The sequence below is a fragment of the Protopterus annectens genome, chromosome 2.part2, assembly GCF_019279795.1.
Source record: "Protopterus annectens isolate FY-2018-M chromosome 2.part2, PAN1.0, whole genome shotgun sequence".
NCBI classification, from domain to species: Eukaryota; Metazoa; Chordata; order Ceratodontiformes; family Protopteridae; genus Protopterus; species Protopterus annectens.
This window is the reverse complement of record NC_056730.1, coordinates 575,784,006-575,801,698: the sequence shown is the minus strand read 5'-3', so window position 1 is coordinate 575,801,698 and position 17,693 is coordinate 575,784,006. Positions and strand designations below refer to the sequence as shown.

Here is a 17,693-nt window from a genome sequence, read left to right as displayed (position 1 = left end):
GGTTTAGGCTACACCTCTGGTTCTTCAGTACCAGTATGAATAACTCACTTCTGGTCTAGGCTACAGCTCTGGTTCTTCAGTACCAGTATGAATAGCTCACTTCTGGTCTAGGCTACACCTCTGGTTCTTCAGTACCAGCATGAATAGCATACTTCTGGTCTAGGCTACACCTCTGACTCTTCAGTACCAGTATGAATAGTGTACTTCTGGTCTAGGCTACACCTCTGGTTCTTCAGTACCAGCATGAATAGCGTACTTCTGGTCTAGGCTACACCTCTGGTTCTTCAGTACCAGTTTGAATAGCTCACTTCTGGTCTAGGCTACACCTCTGGTGCTTCAGTACCAGTATGAATAGCTCACTTCTGGTTTAGGCTACACCTCTGGTTCTTCAGTACCAGTATGAATAACTCACTTCTGGTCTAGGCTACAGCTCTGGTTCTTCAGTACCAGTATGAATAGCTCAATTCTGTTCTAGGCTACACCTCTGGTTCTTCAGTACCAGCATGAATAGCATACTTCTGGTCTAGGCTACACCTCTGGTTCTTCAGTACCAGTATGAATAGCTTACTTCTGGTCTAGGCTACACCTCTGGTTCTTCAGTACCAGTATGAATAGCTCACTTCTGGTCTGGGCTACATCTCTGATTCTTCAGTACCAGTATGAATAGCTCACTTCTGGTCTAGGCTACACCTCTGGTTCTTCAGTACCAGTATGAATAGTGTACGTCTGGTCTAGGCGACACCTCTGGTTCTTCAGTACCAGCATGAATAGCATACTTCTGGTCTAGGCTACACCTCTGGTTCTTCAGTACCAGTATGAATAGCTCAATTCTGGTCTAGGCTACACCTCTGGTTCTTCAGTACCAGTATGAATAGCTTACTTCTGGTCTAGGCTACACCTCTGGTTCTTCAGTACCAGTATGAATAGCTCAATTCTGGTCTGGGCTACACCTCTGATTCTTCAGTACCAGTATGAATAGCTTACTTCTGGTCTAGGCTACACCTCTGATTTTTCAGTACCAGTATGAATAGTGTACATCTGGTCTAGGCTACACCTCTGGTTCTTCAGTACCAGTATGAATAGCTTACTTCTGGTCTAGGCTACATCGCTGATTCTTCAGTACCAGTAGGAATAGCATTTTTCTGGTCTAGGCTACACCTCTGGTTCTTCAGTACCAGTATGAATAGTGTACTTCTGGTCTAGGCTACACCTCTGGTTCTTCAGTACCAGTATGAATAGTGTACTTCTGGTCTAGGCTACACCTCTGGTTCTTCAGTACCAGTATGAATAGCTCACTTCTGGTCTAGGCTACACCTCTGGTTCTTCAGTACCAGTATGAATAGTGTACTTCTGGTCTAGGCTAACTTCTCTAAATGTACATCTTTCAACAATGTCTTGTCTGCTTTGGATCCCCTCTTTATTCAAGTAAAACTTAACAATTTTTGAAAGGGGTTTTGCGTATTAGGCCACCTTGAAAATAAGTGACATCACCTTGGGATTCTAATTTTGTTTGGATAATCTATCCCTTTTTCTCTTCTCTCTTTTTTCTGCTTTTAACCTGCAGATAATGCTTCTTTAAGATTTCTAATATGGAATACTGTTTTGCTTATTGGTGTGACCTCTGCTAAATGGATATTTGAATTAAAGCCCCCTGTGTCTACATATCCTTTGCTTGCATCCTTTCTTGACTTTCCACAAGTATAGGGTGAGTCTCAGGACTTACCCTTCTTTTACACCAAAGTTTGTCTCTGAATTGACTTTGAACCAGACCGTTCTTCTCACTGCATTTTATCCCAAACCCCAAAACAGATGATAAAGCCTTCCGCATTCCCTAGATGTCCACATATAATTGAGATTTTACCTGGACAAGACTAAGGATTTTATAAAGTTTAACCAAGTGTTTGTATCCTTTGATTTCAAAAAGAAAATACAGCCTGCTTCTGAACAACCATTTCTAAATGACTGTCAAAGGCAATCAAATTTTATTATGCTTACCATGGAAAAATCCATAGGGTGTATTATTATGGATCTCATAAACAAGGACATAGGCAATCTCCAAGCACTTGACCCCACCCAGTTCAGATTTGTCAAGGGCAGATCTAGCCTATTTAACCTGGTTGACTTCTTTGAGGTCCAGGATGAGGGAAAGTCAGTACATAGAGCTTACCTTGACTTGGCCAAGGTCTTTGACACAATCCCCCATCCGGGCATCATCAGACAGCTAACACAACTTGGCATAAATCCTTATCTCATCAGGTGGGTGGCTAACTGGCTCACCAACAGGACCCTCAAAGTCAAAATAGATACCTCCACCTCCAATAGCAGATCTGTCACTAGTGGAGTTCCCCAGGGATCTGTCCTGGTACCCCTACTGTCTGGCATCTATTTCTCAGAGGTCTAGGCAAAGACAAAAGGTCTGTGGCTGACCAAGTTTGCAGATGACTGTACGTTGGGTGCTGTCATTGACTCCCCATATGATTTTAACATACTACAAGAGGGTCTCACAGCAACTAATAACTGGTGCCAAAGTCACGGCCTCAAGCTAAATGCAAAAAAATGTATCATCATACCATTCAGCAAAAACATGACCCCTAATGATTACCACATCATGACAACCCCCTAAGCACACAACCTGTGGTGAGAGACCTAGGCACTCAGGTTGATAACAACCTACATTCGACCATCATGTAGCAGCAGTGGTCAGAAAAGCCTTTTACTTGGTTGATCTCATAAGTAAAGGGATTGTATCCAGAAAAAAGAAGGTTATTACCTCTCTATACTTCCTCTCTCATTAGACCAGTAATTGAGTATAATGCCCTGTTTGGGATGTACCTCTCCAAACATCTGCACCAACTGGAAAGGCCACTGAAATACCTCACAAAAAAAATCCATGGCCTCCAACACCTGTCCAATGCTGACAGGCTCAAATCACTATCACTCTACTCGGTATCGTACAGATTGCTCAGGGGTGATCTGTGTCTCGCCTACAAGGCAATCACAGACCCTGCTCTCCTAGAGATGCTCCATATCCATAAGTCTAACTCCTTACGCACTAACCACTCAAAAGGCCTGAATCTAATATGCGACATCAACAAAACCTGGTGGAGAGACAGGTTTGTCTCCCAGAGTCTGCCCCATCTCTGGATTAGGCTTCCCATACACATCAAACAGAGCACCTTGCTGACCCTATTCAAGCACAACCTTGATGAGTGGATGGGAAACCACAAATTTGTCCCAGGGGTTCTATCTGTGTCCCTCATTGACAGGGGTGACAGTTGCTGACCGAGGTTTCTTTTTGGGGATAAACTCTTGGCCAGGCTTGGAAGGGCCCCAGGGTCATTAGCCTAGTAACCTCCTTTGATCCTATGATCCCATCTCAGAAAAGTCAGGATTCAGGAGAGCTGTGGCTACATCTGAGACTCTATAGAAAGGAGTGGCCTCTAGGCCTATTCTAGAGGTGGCCACTTGGTCTTCTCTGCACACCTTTGCTATGCACTACAGACTTGATTAACTCTCCAGAGTTACAGCTCTATTGGCAAAAGCTGTTCTTTAAAGACTTCTACACTTTGATCCATTTCTATCCACCTTTTCTTCCTAAGTTATGGTCATTGTGCCATGTAGGTATGGCCACTGCAACAGTGAAATAACAAACACCATAGTTCAGTTGTGTGAGTTAACTTACTACAACAGCAGATGTTCCATTAGATCGCTGTTGCAGTATTAGCATTGTTCCAACTTTCTTCTTTTATTCATGATCTCTCTTTGGCAGGGGTGGGGTACTCCATTTGGATACATGTCATTTGATCAGCAAAACTATTATTGAGTGCTGAACAGTTAAAAAAACAGTGAAACAACTTTCATTGAACCTTGGAGATAACCTTTTTTATGGGGCAAGCTCTCTCTGCACCCCCATGTGGAGGGATACACCCCATGCCTCTCAAACTTAAATACACCTAGTCTGAGATCACACAACAGTGGAGAAAAATGAAAACTCCACTGTCAGCAAAAGTTGTTTTGCTTGTTTTTCTTCAGTTGCATAGCACTCAATAATATTGCTGTAGACGGAATGACAGGCAGCCCCCCCCCCCCCCCCAGTTTACCTTTGCTGTCCTGAAATGACAATATCTGCTGGTTTTGACCTAATTGTTATAGAGCTTAAGGCTTCAGTCTCCTCTTTGGGTAAGAAAGCCACACCTTCTCCCTAAACCTAACTCTCCCCTCCCTAAATCTAACTCCCATTCCTGATCACTGCCTGAATCCTTCTTCTATGCCCTCAGCACTTTCCACTCCCTTCCAGTGGCTGCTATGCTTACCTGGCTCAAACTAGTCAAACTAGTCAAATGTGTTCAGGCAAGATGTGCAGCTCCACTCCCTCCACATGGTTGCTACACCTCACCCAAACATGTAGTGAAGTTTGAGTGTGAGTACCCAACCATGCAAACTATAAGACACCCAAGCCCTTGACTACTAGATAGTGGTCTTGGAGCACCAGGGGCTCAGGTGCTTGCAACAGACCACATTTCCTTTACTCTATGATAATTTTCAGGGATAAGTAATTTAGCTGACATGGGTAACATGCATTTCAACATTCTGAACAACAAATGAGCTGTGAGACAGAGTAAATCCCACCACTAGAATATTCCTGTATTCTAAAACTGTAATATGTCAATCTGCTCAGCTATTGTTACTGCATTATTTCATGCCCTCTTTTCACTGTTTAGTTAGCTATCTCTATTTGGACAATCAAATATATCAATGACTGCAAACTGGGTAATGCCAGTGTTCTCCAAAATGGTGTAAAAAATACACAACAGGTATAGCTGTAATAACCTCTCATTTAATGTCCATAAATATAGATTCTGAACATTTGGCAAAAAGGATATGAATACTGGCTACAAAGTAAATGGTGAAATCATAAACAATGTCATTATTGCTAAAGAACTAGTGTCAGTCCATTTACTGAATACTGTCAGGTTGTGTCTGTCTTCTATAGTGAATCCATCGACAACTGCTGCAATAAATAGTTTGCCAGGCCTTTCTTCCACATGACACACTACACACAAATGTAAACACGGACAATTTAGAGTCGCCAATCCACTCACTACATGACTTTGGTAAGTGCGAGAAAATCAGTCTACCTTGAAAAACCTACATGAACACAGGGAGGACATGCAGACTCCACACAGAACCTGGAAAAAACCTACATGAACACAGATAGGACATGCAGACTCCACACAGAACCTGGAAAAACCTAGATGGACCCAGGGAGGACATGCAGACTCCACACAGAACCTGGAAAAAACCTACATGAACAAAGGGAGGACATACAGACTCTACACAGAAGACACCCCAGCAGAGAATCGAACACTGTGAGGAAACAATGCAATTCACTTCACCTCTGACTGCTGCCCACTCTATGGGCAGTATTAGACAACAAATTAAACTTTATATAAATTAAAATGAACCGCAGTATTCAAGACTTCAGATGATATAACACTTTCTTCACAAAAAGGCTTACTCATGAAGTTAGATCATACTTTAATTTTATGTAGAGTTCTAGAGCATATACCTGCTGTAAAATAGAAAAGAGTGCTTTCTGTCAGTGTATGAGAAAAATATTAATTAATTCAAAATTCAGATGAATTAATCAAGTAATAAATGACATCATTGGAAATGTCAGATAGCCAGTTACTCATCCAGAGAACTATGTAAGGAACATTGAATTTTTTCCCATGGAAAAAATTTGCTACACATACACACAACACAAGCACACCAAAAAAACAGCAATCCACCCACATACACTTAAAATCCTACATCTAACCCTACACTAAACTGTACATACACTACTATCTATCCACTTACCTTAACCCAAACCCTAACCCTAAGGTCCGTCACTATCCCACACTCACCTAACCTGAACCCTAACCCTAACTCACTTAACCCGCCCCCTAACCCTAAAGTCTGTTACTATCACACACTCACCTGACCCGCACCCTAACACTGACTCACTTAACCCACCTCTAACCCTAACGTCCACACAATCGCACACTTACCTGAACCCGACCTGTAACTTCCCACCACAGCGCTGAAAATAGTGAAGCCACAGAAATGGCCAACCGAATTCTTTCCCTAAGAAAAAATTTGGTGTTCTGCAGCTTCGCTATTTTTAGCGTTCGCTGAATAGGGGTCGATATTAGAACATTTGAAGTTTTAAAACTTCGATGTTCTGATATAGACCCTAAGGACTGATGTTGAATAGGATAGTTTGCCAATAATCATAGCATGGCAGATAGTGTCAAAACCTTGGCAATCTCTAGGTAGGCTAAAGTTTTCTCACTGCAGTGCTGTTTAAACAGGAAAGTCAATGTTCTTTATTCTTTTTATGCCAGCTTAATTCTGATATTCTATATTACTTGACTGATTAATTTTAATTTTTAGTTAATGGAAGTTTTTCTCTACACTGAGGCAACATTTTCAGACTTTAATTAAAATGATGCATTTAGACAGTCTATTGCCTCTACAGCATGTTATTGTCACATAAACAGCAACATTTGCAAAAATATGTAATGATCAACACAACAAATGTGTGGGGGTAACAAATCATGTTGGAAGTGGAAAGGAAGAAAACCACCACCACCATCAAGATGATAGCTGGTGACATACCAGAACCTTAGGGCATAACAGAACCTTGGTAGGATGACTATTGGAGAGCAGGCATGCAGTGAGGTCATGGAGTATTTTCCAACTAGCTGTGTGTGGATAAAGCCTACATTCAAAGTGGTAATCTTACTAAAGAGGTACAGCCCCATTTCCACAGACTAAGTAGATCTGATTGCACATCAGAGATAAATGTAGGCATTTCTATATTGTTTGTATAGTACGTTATCTTTTTTTGGGTCTTACCTGGGGCACAGAAAAGGTCTTCCACTGCTCTGGAACTGCAGTGAGGTTCAATGTCCCCCCACTGGCCAAAGTACGTCAGGCACACGTGTCCTACAGATAATCAGAAAAAGATGCTTACATCGTTATTGGGACAGTTCTGGATAGACAGACACTACTGCATTAAAATGTACTTATTTGTAGATATTAAAAGCATTCTACAGAACTCATCCACTCTGAGTAGGTCCTCATGAATATTTGTGCATTTCCAGTTTTAAATGTTTAACATCATATTTAATGACACATTCCAATTAAAAGATGACAGTGAATCCACATTAATTACCATGTATTGTACATCCATTTCTCCACTTACAAATATTAATTTAGCTTTGAAAATTGCAACTTCCCCTCCCCTTATGCACCTGTGATTAGACCACTAATGTTACTGTAGAAGCAGTCACTAATGAATGTATTACCTCCACCTGTGGTTAACATCTTAGAGCATTAGTAAGGACTGAGGTTAGCGGGATGAATGCACTTAGAAAACACTTTAAATTGTAACTGCAAGTAGCCAGACCAAAACCACAGTTAGGTTTTTCTATGTATCCACTACATCACAGAGCATGCACATTTCAGCATTTGATTCTTTCACACCATGTAACAACTTAAAAAGTATATGTTGAATTCTTTCCATACAGTTTACATGTTAGATTTTAATGTATGGGCAGATGATAAACCCAAATTCAGTGAGTGTTCTTATAGTTCTTGTGGAAGTAATCAGTAAGGGCATATAGAACCTACAAACACTAGACCTATCTCAGTTTGGATTCATCAATTTTATTTTTATTTATTTTATTTTACATTTATTAACGGGATAGTCCGACTGGACAGAGGTCCATTTACAGCGGAGGCCTGGGAAGAAAAGCTCCACAGTTTATTAATAATAATAATTAAAAGCAGGGGGCATAAACAAGCAAGCATAGAACAAGTGAACACGTGATTTATTAAAGAAGGTGTATAACATATAAATCAGTGAAACGTTAAAGGCACATACAGTAGTACTAACAAGTATATTTAAAAATTATCTAGTGTCATCTGTTTGTCAAGTTACTAGGCTACAACCATTCCAGTTATGTAATCCAAACATTAGCTAAAGGAAAGGAGGGAAAATCTAGGGTCATGTGATGCATGGACATAGCCAGTTTGTAGTAAGATGAAGTCTGAGTAAGTGTTTGAAAGTTTGGGTGGAGGAGGCAGAAGTAATAGAAGTAGGGAGATTATTCCAGGCTTTTGCAGTGGTGTAAGAAAGTAATACTTTCCCTGCTGTGTTATTTGCCCTGGTAATAGTGAGGAGGGAGTTGCTAGCAGACCGAAGAGGGTGAGAGGTAGAATAGTGTGACAGTAGGTGAGTTAGGGCGGGAGTTTTTTCAGGGTAGGTGAGGATGCTGAAAGCTATGAGAAGTTGTTGATGGGTAAGAAGTTGTGGAGGCTCTAGCCACTGTAAGTCCCTTAGAGCCTGTCAATGATGACTTCTGTAGGGAGAGTTGTTAGCAAACCTAGCGATGTTGTTATAGCATGCCTCAAGTTTGGTAAGAGCTGTTTTTCTAGCTTGAGTTAGGATAGGTGCAGCATACATCACAGTGGATAGAAGGTGAGTTTGAGCGAGGGTGATTCTTGCCTTGTCTGTAAGGCATTTTTTATGTCTATAGAAAGTTCCCATTTTTTGTTTACCTTTTTCATAGTTTGGGCTATATGGACATCAAAGAACAGGTTGTTATCTATTTCTACCTCTAGGAGTTTAGTATGGCTAGTTGGAGATATGACAGTGCCATTAGAGGAGTTGATGGTGAAGGAGAGGGAGGAGTGTTTGGCTTTATTAGGAGAAAACAGACATAATTTGGTCTTGTTTGGGTTGAGAATAAGCTGAATGCTATTCATCCATTTTTCTATGGAGGTAAAGGATTCTTGGGTAAGCTTTTGTAAGGTGGTTAGGCATGGGGATGCGCAGATGAGTGTTGAGTCATCTGCATACTGTATGAGTGAGGCTTGCTGGGTAGCATTAGCAAGGTTGTTTGTAAAGATAGAGAAAACAAGTGGACCCAGGATTGAGCCCTGTGGAACACCAATAGTTGTTGGAAGTTGTGGTGATAGAACTCCTTGCCTTAGAACTGATTGCTGTCTGTTGGATAGGTAGTTTGTGAACCAGTCTATAGTGGCAGGAGCAAATGATAGGGTAGCTACAGAATTTGAGTAATTGGTGTGAGACCATATCAAATGCTTTTGATAGGTCCAGAAATATGGCCGAAACAAAGTTATTATCATTTCTGTACTGGTTGACCGGATGTATAAAAGAGAGGAGAGCAGTGGTTGTACTATGGTGAGAGCGAAAGCCATGTTGTGTGGGGGAAGGAAGGTTATTAGTAGTAAGGAACTGCATGGCTTGTGTGTGAAAACATTTCTCAAGAAGTTTAGAAAGGGGAGACAAGATGGTTATGGGGCGATAGTTGGAGAAGTCATATGCGTTACCCCCTTTGTGGAGGGGTATGATATGAGAAACTTTCCAGAGCTGAGGAACATAGGATTCCTAAATTGAATGGTTGCTAAGTATGGAAATGGGGTAGGATAAGGATTCGGCGGCTATTTTTTGCAGATATGTTATCAGCTGCGAGGGTAGTTGGTTTGAGTTTTAAGAGGAGCTTTTTAATGGTGGAAGTGGGAATGGGTGAGAGAGTAAAGGAGGGTATATTTATTGGGTTTTGTGATGGGGTCAGTGAGGAGTTATTTGAGAATAGTTTTTTAGATAGTGACTGTATGGAGTCTATAAAGTGATGATTAAACTGGGATGCTATGTCAGAGTTGCTATCGGGGGGGGGGGTTGTTTTACCAGGTTTTAAGAGGGAGTTGATGGCTTGCCAGAATGTTTGGGGGTGACTTGAGTGTTTCTTTTGTAGTCCTAGGAAATATCTAAATGTGTTTGTTTTTTGGCTTGATTCCTGAGTTGTTGGTATTTTTGCCTATTTTGTGGACAGTTGTCTTTTTTCCATTTTTCCAGGGTTTGTCTCTAGATGTTAATAAGGCTCTAGCATCCCTGGTAAGCCATGGAGCATAGTTTGTTTTTGCCCTAATTTTCCTGATGGGTGCAATAGTATTAAGGATTTTGATAAATGTGCTATTAAAGTAGTTGACTGCTTAGTCTAATGCTAGGGAAATAAGTGGTTTCCAGTTACATAATTTAAGTATAGTGTTAAGTTCCTGGGGATCTAAGTTCCACTCATCTCTAACTTGTCTATATGTTATGGGTTGTGGAATAGACGCTCATTTTCTTAGGAGAATGATGGGGTGGTGGTTGCTGAGGACATCTGGTAAGCAGCCAGATGTGTAGTTGGGTTTGAGATAGTTTACTAGTATCAAGTCAAGAATAGACTGCTTATGGGATTTTTTATCTGTTCTTGTGGGTTCTTGGATAAGTTGGGAAAATTCAAAGAGGTTAATGTGGTTAGTGGGGTTGTTGGAGTTATAGGATGACCAGTTGATATTTAGATCACCTAGTATAATGGTCTCTTATGGAAGGTTATGTGAGACCCACTGGAGTGTTTCCTCAATTACTGGGGAGTTGTTTCCTGGAGGAATATAACTACAGAGAAAAAGAAGTTATGTACTCACCATAACGTTCCATGTGAGTTGTTCCATCTCGCCTTCATTCTTCACTGATGGGTTCGGAGCCGATCCTCGGCTCTGACATGGCCAACTAGCAAGTTCAAAGTTCTCCAGTAGCTCAAGACCCAACCCTTTTTCCCACAATGCACTGCTGGAATTACCTCAGATCTTGTTTGCTACATACCATATAGAAGTACAATAATTATTCTGCCTAGGAATGAAGACACATTGAAAAACCAGGATGAAGACAGCCTCCAGGTCAACTGCCAGCCAGGAGGGAGAAGGAGGGAGGGACGTGAGAATGAAGGCGAGATGGAACAACTCACATGGAACGTTATGGTGAGTACATAACTTCTTTATGTGAAGTTGTTCAATCTCGCCGTTCATTCTTCACTGATGGATAGCTTCCCTAGCACCCTGATCTTGGGTGGCTCACGGAAGTACACTCTTCAGAACCGTAGAACTAAATGAAACCCTGTCCCTGGAGGCTGTATCCACTTTGTAATGAGTTATAAAAGTGTGAGGTTTAGACCATGTGGCTGCTGCACAGATGTTGTCCAAAAGTACTTTGGCTTGAAAGGCTGAAGAGGTAGAAACTGCTCTGGTTGAATGAGCCTTTACCTTACTAGACAAGGGCATGTTATGACAAGAATATGTGTAGGTGATACAATCCGACAGCCACTTAGACAGGGTTGTTTTAGCAACTGGTTTACCTTTCCTGGCCTCAGAAAAAGACACAAAGAGCTGATCTGATTTCCTAATGTCTTTTGTTCTGTCCAAATAAAATCTAAGTTGTCTATGAAAATCGAGTTTGTGCAACATATATTGCAATTTGTTGGTATGATTAGGGAAGAAAACGGGCAACTCAATGACATGATTAATGTTAATCTCAGAACATACTTTAGGCAAAAAGGATGGATTTGTCCTGAGAGATACTCTATCAGCATGGAAGACCATATAAGGGGGCTTGATGGATAGGGCTTGGAGCTCTGACACTCTGTGGGCTGAAGTGATGGCTGCCAAGAAGATAGTTTTCCATGACAGAAATTTTAGTTCACAAGATGATGCAGGCTCAAACGGAGGAAGAATGATACGAGATAACATAAAATTCAAATTCCAGGGGGAATAAGGTGTCTTCACTGGAGGCCTCATGTGAAAAGAACCTTTTAGAAAAGCCTTAGACAATTGGTGAGCCATAATATTCAAACCATCAATTCCTAGATGGAAATTAGATATAGCAGCTAATTGCACTCACACCGTAGCCACCGTTGCTCCTTTGTTGAAGATTTCTGTCAAGAATTGTAAGATAATAGTGCTTGGTAGGGGTCAATGTTGTGGGAAGAAGCCCAAATGGAAAATCTCTTCCACTTACTACAATACAATAGTGGAAGGTTTATGGGAAGCCAACAAAATTTGACTAGTGTCATGGGAAAGATTATAGAGCCTGGCTATGCGGGGAATTGGAGCAGCCAAGCAGTTAGCTTCAGTGTCTGCAAGGATGGATGAAGATCGCCAGACGGATGTGTCAACAAGTCCGGAACCGGGTCCAGGATCCATGGATCTTCCAGAATGTGATGGTAAAGAAATGGAAACCAAATCTGCCGAGGCCAATGAGGGGCTATAAGGATGATCGTCTGTCTCAGCGACTTTGCTTTCTGTAAGAATCTGGGTATCAGGGGAATTGGTGGAAATGCGTAGAGGAGACCTGGGGGCCAATCATGGACAAGAGCATCCCTCGGGGATTGACTTGGCATGGGAATCAGGGCAAAATAGCTTCTGCATTTGCTGTTGATGTGACGGGTGAACAGGTCACAGGAGGGCTGACCCCATTTGCAGAAGATCCTGTCTGCAATCTCTTGTTTGAGGGACCATTCATGGGGCAATAAAATTGCTCTGCTCAGTCTGTCCACTATGACGTTAGATTTGCCCGGGGTGTGCATTGCTAACAGAAAACACTGGGATGACACTGCCCACTGCCATACTCTGAGGGCTTCTCAGCAAAGGGGATAAGACTTGGTCCCGCCTTGCTTATTCTGGTACCAGACCACTGACATGCTGTCTGTCTGTATTGCAATTGTCCCTACAGGAAGAGAGTCCTGAAAATATTGCAATGTTAGAAGTACTGCTCTCATCTCCAGGACATTGATATGCAGATGTGATTCTTGATCTGTCCATGTGCCTTGGGCAGTCTTTCCCTGCAAAAGCCCCCCCCCCCCACCCTATCAGGGAAGCGTCCGTGGTCACAGTGGCAACTGGAGGGGGGAGCATGAAGGGACGTCCTATTGTGACATGAAGAGACATCAACCACCACTGAAGATCCTTTTTGCAGGAATTCGTTATCAGGATCATGTGACTCATTGGAAGTTCTCGGTAAGACCATTGCATGAATAGAAGCCATTGAAGGATTCTCATATGCATCCTTGCTAACGGGATTGCAAAAATAGCTGCCGCCATCAATTCTAGAACTTTCAATACCTCTGCAGCTGGTGCTCTGTTCTTTGATATCAGGGACATGATGTGTTGGTGAAGAATACAAATTATTTCTGGTGGAAGACGAAGAGTGGTGGTTGAGGTCTCTAATTCTGTCCCTATAAAAACGATATGCTGTGATGGCAACAAGGCAGACTTTTTGAAGTTGACTGTAATGCCTAGCCAATTGCAGAGTGTCAGAGTAGCCTCTCTCACTTGAAAAAGTTGATGCCTGGTGGTGGAGGTAAGGAGCCATTCGTCCAAATACGGAAACACCTAGAATCCTAGACGCCTCAGGTGAGCCGTGACTACTGCCATGCACTTGGTGAACACTCTGGGGGCTGTAGTGAGACCAAAGGGCAGAGCTCGGAACTGATAATGATTGGCTCCCAGCCGGGAACTCAGGTGATCTCTGGATGGCCTGGCCATCTTTATGTGGTAGTACGCATCCTTGAGATTGATCGAGCACATCCAATTGTCCTTCCCTAGAAATGGGAGCATGGACTGTAGCGTGACCATTCGGAACTTCTCTTTTCTCACAAATTGGTTGAGTCTGCTGAGATCCAAAATGGGTCTCCAGTCCCCTGTTTTCTTTGGAACGAAAAAGAATCTTGAGTAAGTTCCGAATCCTATCTGGTCTGCTGGGACTGGCTGGATGACTCTTTTTTCTAGCAATCGGGGTACCTCTATTGCTGCTTGTCCCAAGTGACTGGGTGGAATATCCGGGATTTTTTTTGACGGGAAGGGGCTGGGTGGAGAATGGTATGAAATACCCTCTGGAAATGATACTTTGTACCCAACTGTCATCTGTTATATTTAGCCAGGCTTTTGGGTACAATGATAAGCGACCCCCGACTGCCTCCAGAGTAGGACAGCCAGGCCTCCCTTCAGGAGCACTGGTAGGACTGACCAGAGAAATGATCTCTGTCACCCTGGTGTTGCGGACCCCCTCTGCCGTGAGGGTGGCGTCTTCCATTGAAACCCCCTCCTCAAATGGGGTATTAGTTAAAGAAGACTTGAAGGGTTCCGCGAAGGAACAGAGTCACATCCAGGCATGCCTATGAAGAGCGATTCCTGTACCTGTGGCTCTACTCGAACCATCAGCTGCGTAAGATACGAGATGCATGGAAGAGTTGACTATCAAATTGAGGGTAGAGAGCTGAGTGGCAATCTTGTCGGATACACTCGTAGCTAGAGCACCCTGAAGAGTATCTCCCAACTCCTTAAGGAGATCTCTCTGCAGTCTGGTAAAATGTGTCAAGTAGTTCAGTGATCTGAGTGAGAAAGTTGCTGAACTGAACATGTGTTTCCTATATCTATCCATGATCCTAGATTCTCTGTTAGGAGGATGGATAGACAAGGAAGCCTCAGACATTTCCTTTTTGGTGGCTGCCACCACCACCATGGCATCAACAGGGACTAACTTGGTCAAAAAGGACTTATCCACGGGGGCAGAAATAAACTTATTAGGCCTCCTAGGAACAGGTTCCATAGATTCTGGTGACTCCCACGCCCTACAAGAGACTAGATCCATAAGCTCATCATAGCGCGGAGATACCCAAGAGGTGGAAGGTTGAGATGCGAATGCCTTCAGGAGAACCGACTTGTTCTCAGTAGGGCTCTTGGACTGCCAATCACCCCTCTGCCTAAGAATTTCAAGAATCTCCGCAAAGGAGATGTCCTCAGAGGGGGATCTAGGGGACCCTTCTAATTCATCCAAGTTGGTGTCCGATGTGAGAGACTCCTAGGGGGGGAGTCCAAATGCCTCCTCTTTGCATAATCTCTTCCTGGGAACCTCTTCACAGGGAACTTCTGGAGAGGTCTCAGAAGAGCAGGGAGCACCTTGTGGGGCTACCTGAGGCTCAGGGTCTCTATGCTTGGGATGACCAGAGGAGACAGAAACTGGCACAGGCACTTTAGGGGAAGAAGGGGCCAGACCTTGAGATGAGGATGTCTTAGGAGACAACACTTGCCTCATGGCTTCGAATGCACCTCGGCTCCGATGAGAAGGAGTCAACGGATCAAACGGAGCCGCAATCTCCTCCCGCACCGAAGCCATGGGCTCCGAGCCCGAGGTAGGAGCCGAGCTCACCCGAGCTGAGGCCCTGAGAGGAAGAGTCGGCACCGACAAGTCGGTGCGGCTATCCTCCCCGGACCCGACCGGAGAGTGTCAGCTCCTAGAGTCCTCGGTCGGTGCCGAGAACATCTGAGCAGATGGAGCCGATGACACTGAAGCAGGTGTTGGCTCCAAGGGATCCACAATCATTAGGTCAGCCTCCTCCGGCTCCGACGGTCCAGTATGGCTCGGCAGAGGAGCAGACAATTCAAGAGTAGTGGTCTTCGGCTCCGACGGTTGGGTCTGAGCCGACAGCAATTTAGCTAGGCCTGGTGCCTTTAAGAATTTCTGAACCAGCCAGTCCATATACAGATCAGAAAAGCTGACAGAGGACCTGGAAGAGTGAACAGATGGAGCCGATTAGAGCAGTATGGATGGAGGTTTTTCAGCAATCGTTCCAGAGCAGTGTTCCGGCTCCGAAAAGAACAGACTGTTGGCTCCGAAGGCAGTGGAGCCGAAGTCACCACACTTTCTGACCTTTTTCCCTTTTTAGACCTAGATTCAGAGGAAGGTTTAGATGATTTGCTGGCCCCATCCTGGTCAGACAATGCCTCAGAAAAAGGGTGTTTGATAATACCCCTATCAATTAACTTCCTATCCCTTTCTGCAAGCACTCCGATGGAAAAGGAGTGACAGATACTGCATGACTCTTGCAGGTGCACCTCACCTAAACAATAAACACACTGCACATGGGCATCTGTGACGGACATTTTCTGTCCGCAGTCTGGGCATTTTTTAAACCCAGACTTTGGATGTTTATCTTTTTCTTCAGACATTTCACAATTTCCACTAAAATGGAACACACTATTTAACAATGAGCTATTTTAGAATCTAACTAACTAACTAACTAACTCACACAAAACACACACAGCCCAAAAGGGGCAACTATCAACTATATCAATATAAACAGGATTAAATAATCCAATAACAAGAGTCCCAAACAGGGAACACTGACTAACAACTATAAAAAAAAAAAAAAAAGATCCTAAGGCCAAAGGGTCAAAGGTAAAGAAAGATTTTACTGAGGAAAGGGGGTTAAACACAGAAAGCAACTATCCACTAGCTAGTAATATCTAGTATTATAAAGTAATCAAAGATATATAAAAAATTGAAATATAAAACTTGCTGAAAGTTGAAAACTCCCAATAATAGCCTCGAGCAACACTGGAAACCAAGAGATCCGTGCTGTGGCAAACTAGATCTGAGGTAATTCCAGCAGTGCATTGTGGGATAAGGTTGGGTCTCGAGCTACTGGAGAACTTTGAGCTTGCTAGTTGGCCATGTCGGAGCCAAGGATCGGCTCCAAACCCATCAGTGAAGAATGAACGGCGAGACTGAACAACTTCACATTATTAATTCTCTTTGTGTTGTTTATAGTTAGCATGGAGGCTAAGGTTTCTGCATTTTGGAATTTTGCCAATGAGATTTGTAAGGGTTGAAGGTTGAGTGTGTTTTTAAACATAATTGCCACTCCACCTCCTTTCCTTCCGGTTCTGTCTAGTCTTAGGATATTGTACCCTGCAAGTAGGATTTCCTCATTTGGGATTTTGGGTTTAAGCCAGGTTTCAGTTATAGCTAGTATATCTGGGGAGTGTTGGGATATAAATGCATGTAGATTTGCAAGTTTATTAGAGATGCTACGAATATTTATGTGAAGGATTAGTAGGTCAGATTTATGCCTGTTGAAGGGTAGGGTAGCATGTGGTCCTGGGTTTGGATGTTTATCACCTGAAATAAATAAGTTTATGCTGGACAGTATGATGTGTTTAATGGTGTGAGCTACTTCTATATAGGATGTAGTTTGAAATTATTTGGTATATGTATTTGGTAGGCAGGACCTTTATGAGTATAGTATATATGTATCTCTAAATAGTGAGGGGCAGATAGGGAAATGTGTGTGAGTTGTAGGGTATGGTATACTATGTGTTGTGTGGTAGGAGGTATTGTGAAGTGGTACATTGGTTTGTATTGATGTTAGGTGGGCTACAGTAGCTAGAGCTAGCAAGAGATTTGATAGTAGTGTTTGCATTGTAGTGTTGAAGCAGTGTTTAACTAGTGGCAATTCTGGGGGATAAGTATAAGGAAGGGAAGGAGCTGGGTGGTATTCTAGTGAGTGATTTTATTGGTGGGAAGGTAGGGGGTGTGGTTAGAGGAGATGAGAATCTGTAGTTGATTGGTGCTAAGGATGGTCAGGTAGTATGGGGTTAGAAATAAATTTAACTGATGTGAGGGTGGGTGGGAATGGGACTGGTCATGCTTACTGAACCTGGTGGACATTTTGAAAAGGTAATGGATGAAGCTAAAATGGTACACACTGCATACCTTAACCTGGCCAAAGCTTTTGACACAATCACTCTCTCTCTCCTTCTCTCTATTTCTCAGACAAAGCAGAAAAACTAAATAAACTGGGATAAAACACTTATGGAACCTGCTGGATTGCCAAGTGAACTGGCTCACAGACAGAGTGCATGAGAACAAAATAGGGGATGCTATGTCCACAAGGAGACCCATCACCAGTGGAGTCCCCCAGGGTCCTGTGCTGGGACCTCTCTTGTTTGACATCTGCTTCTCT

The 17,693-nt window shown here is 42.9% G+C and overlaps 1 protein-coding gene across 2 annotated transcripts in view; it reads right to left on the bottom strand.

The window, feature by feature from the left end:
- RPS6KL1 (ribosomal protein S6 kinase like 1) overlaps positions 1 to 17,693 on the bottom strand; it is a 491,164-nt gene that overhangs the window by 178,758 nt on the left and 294,713 nt on the right. For both annotated transcript variants that reach the window (XM_044064031.1, XM_044064032.1), the window contains exon 9: positions 6,904 to 6,993. In XM_044064031.1, coding sequence (XP_043919966.1) covers positions 6,904 to 6,993 — 90 coding nt within the window. The remainder of the gene's footprint in view (positions 1 to 6,903; positions 6,994 to 17,693) is intronic.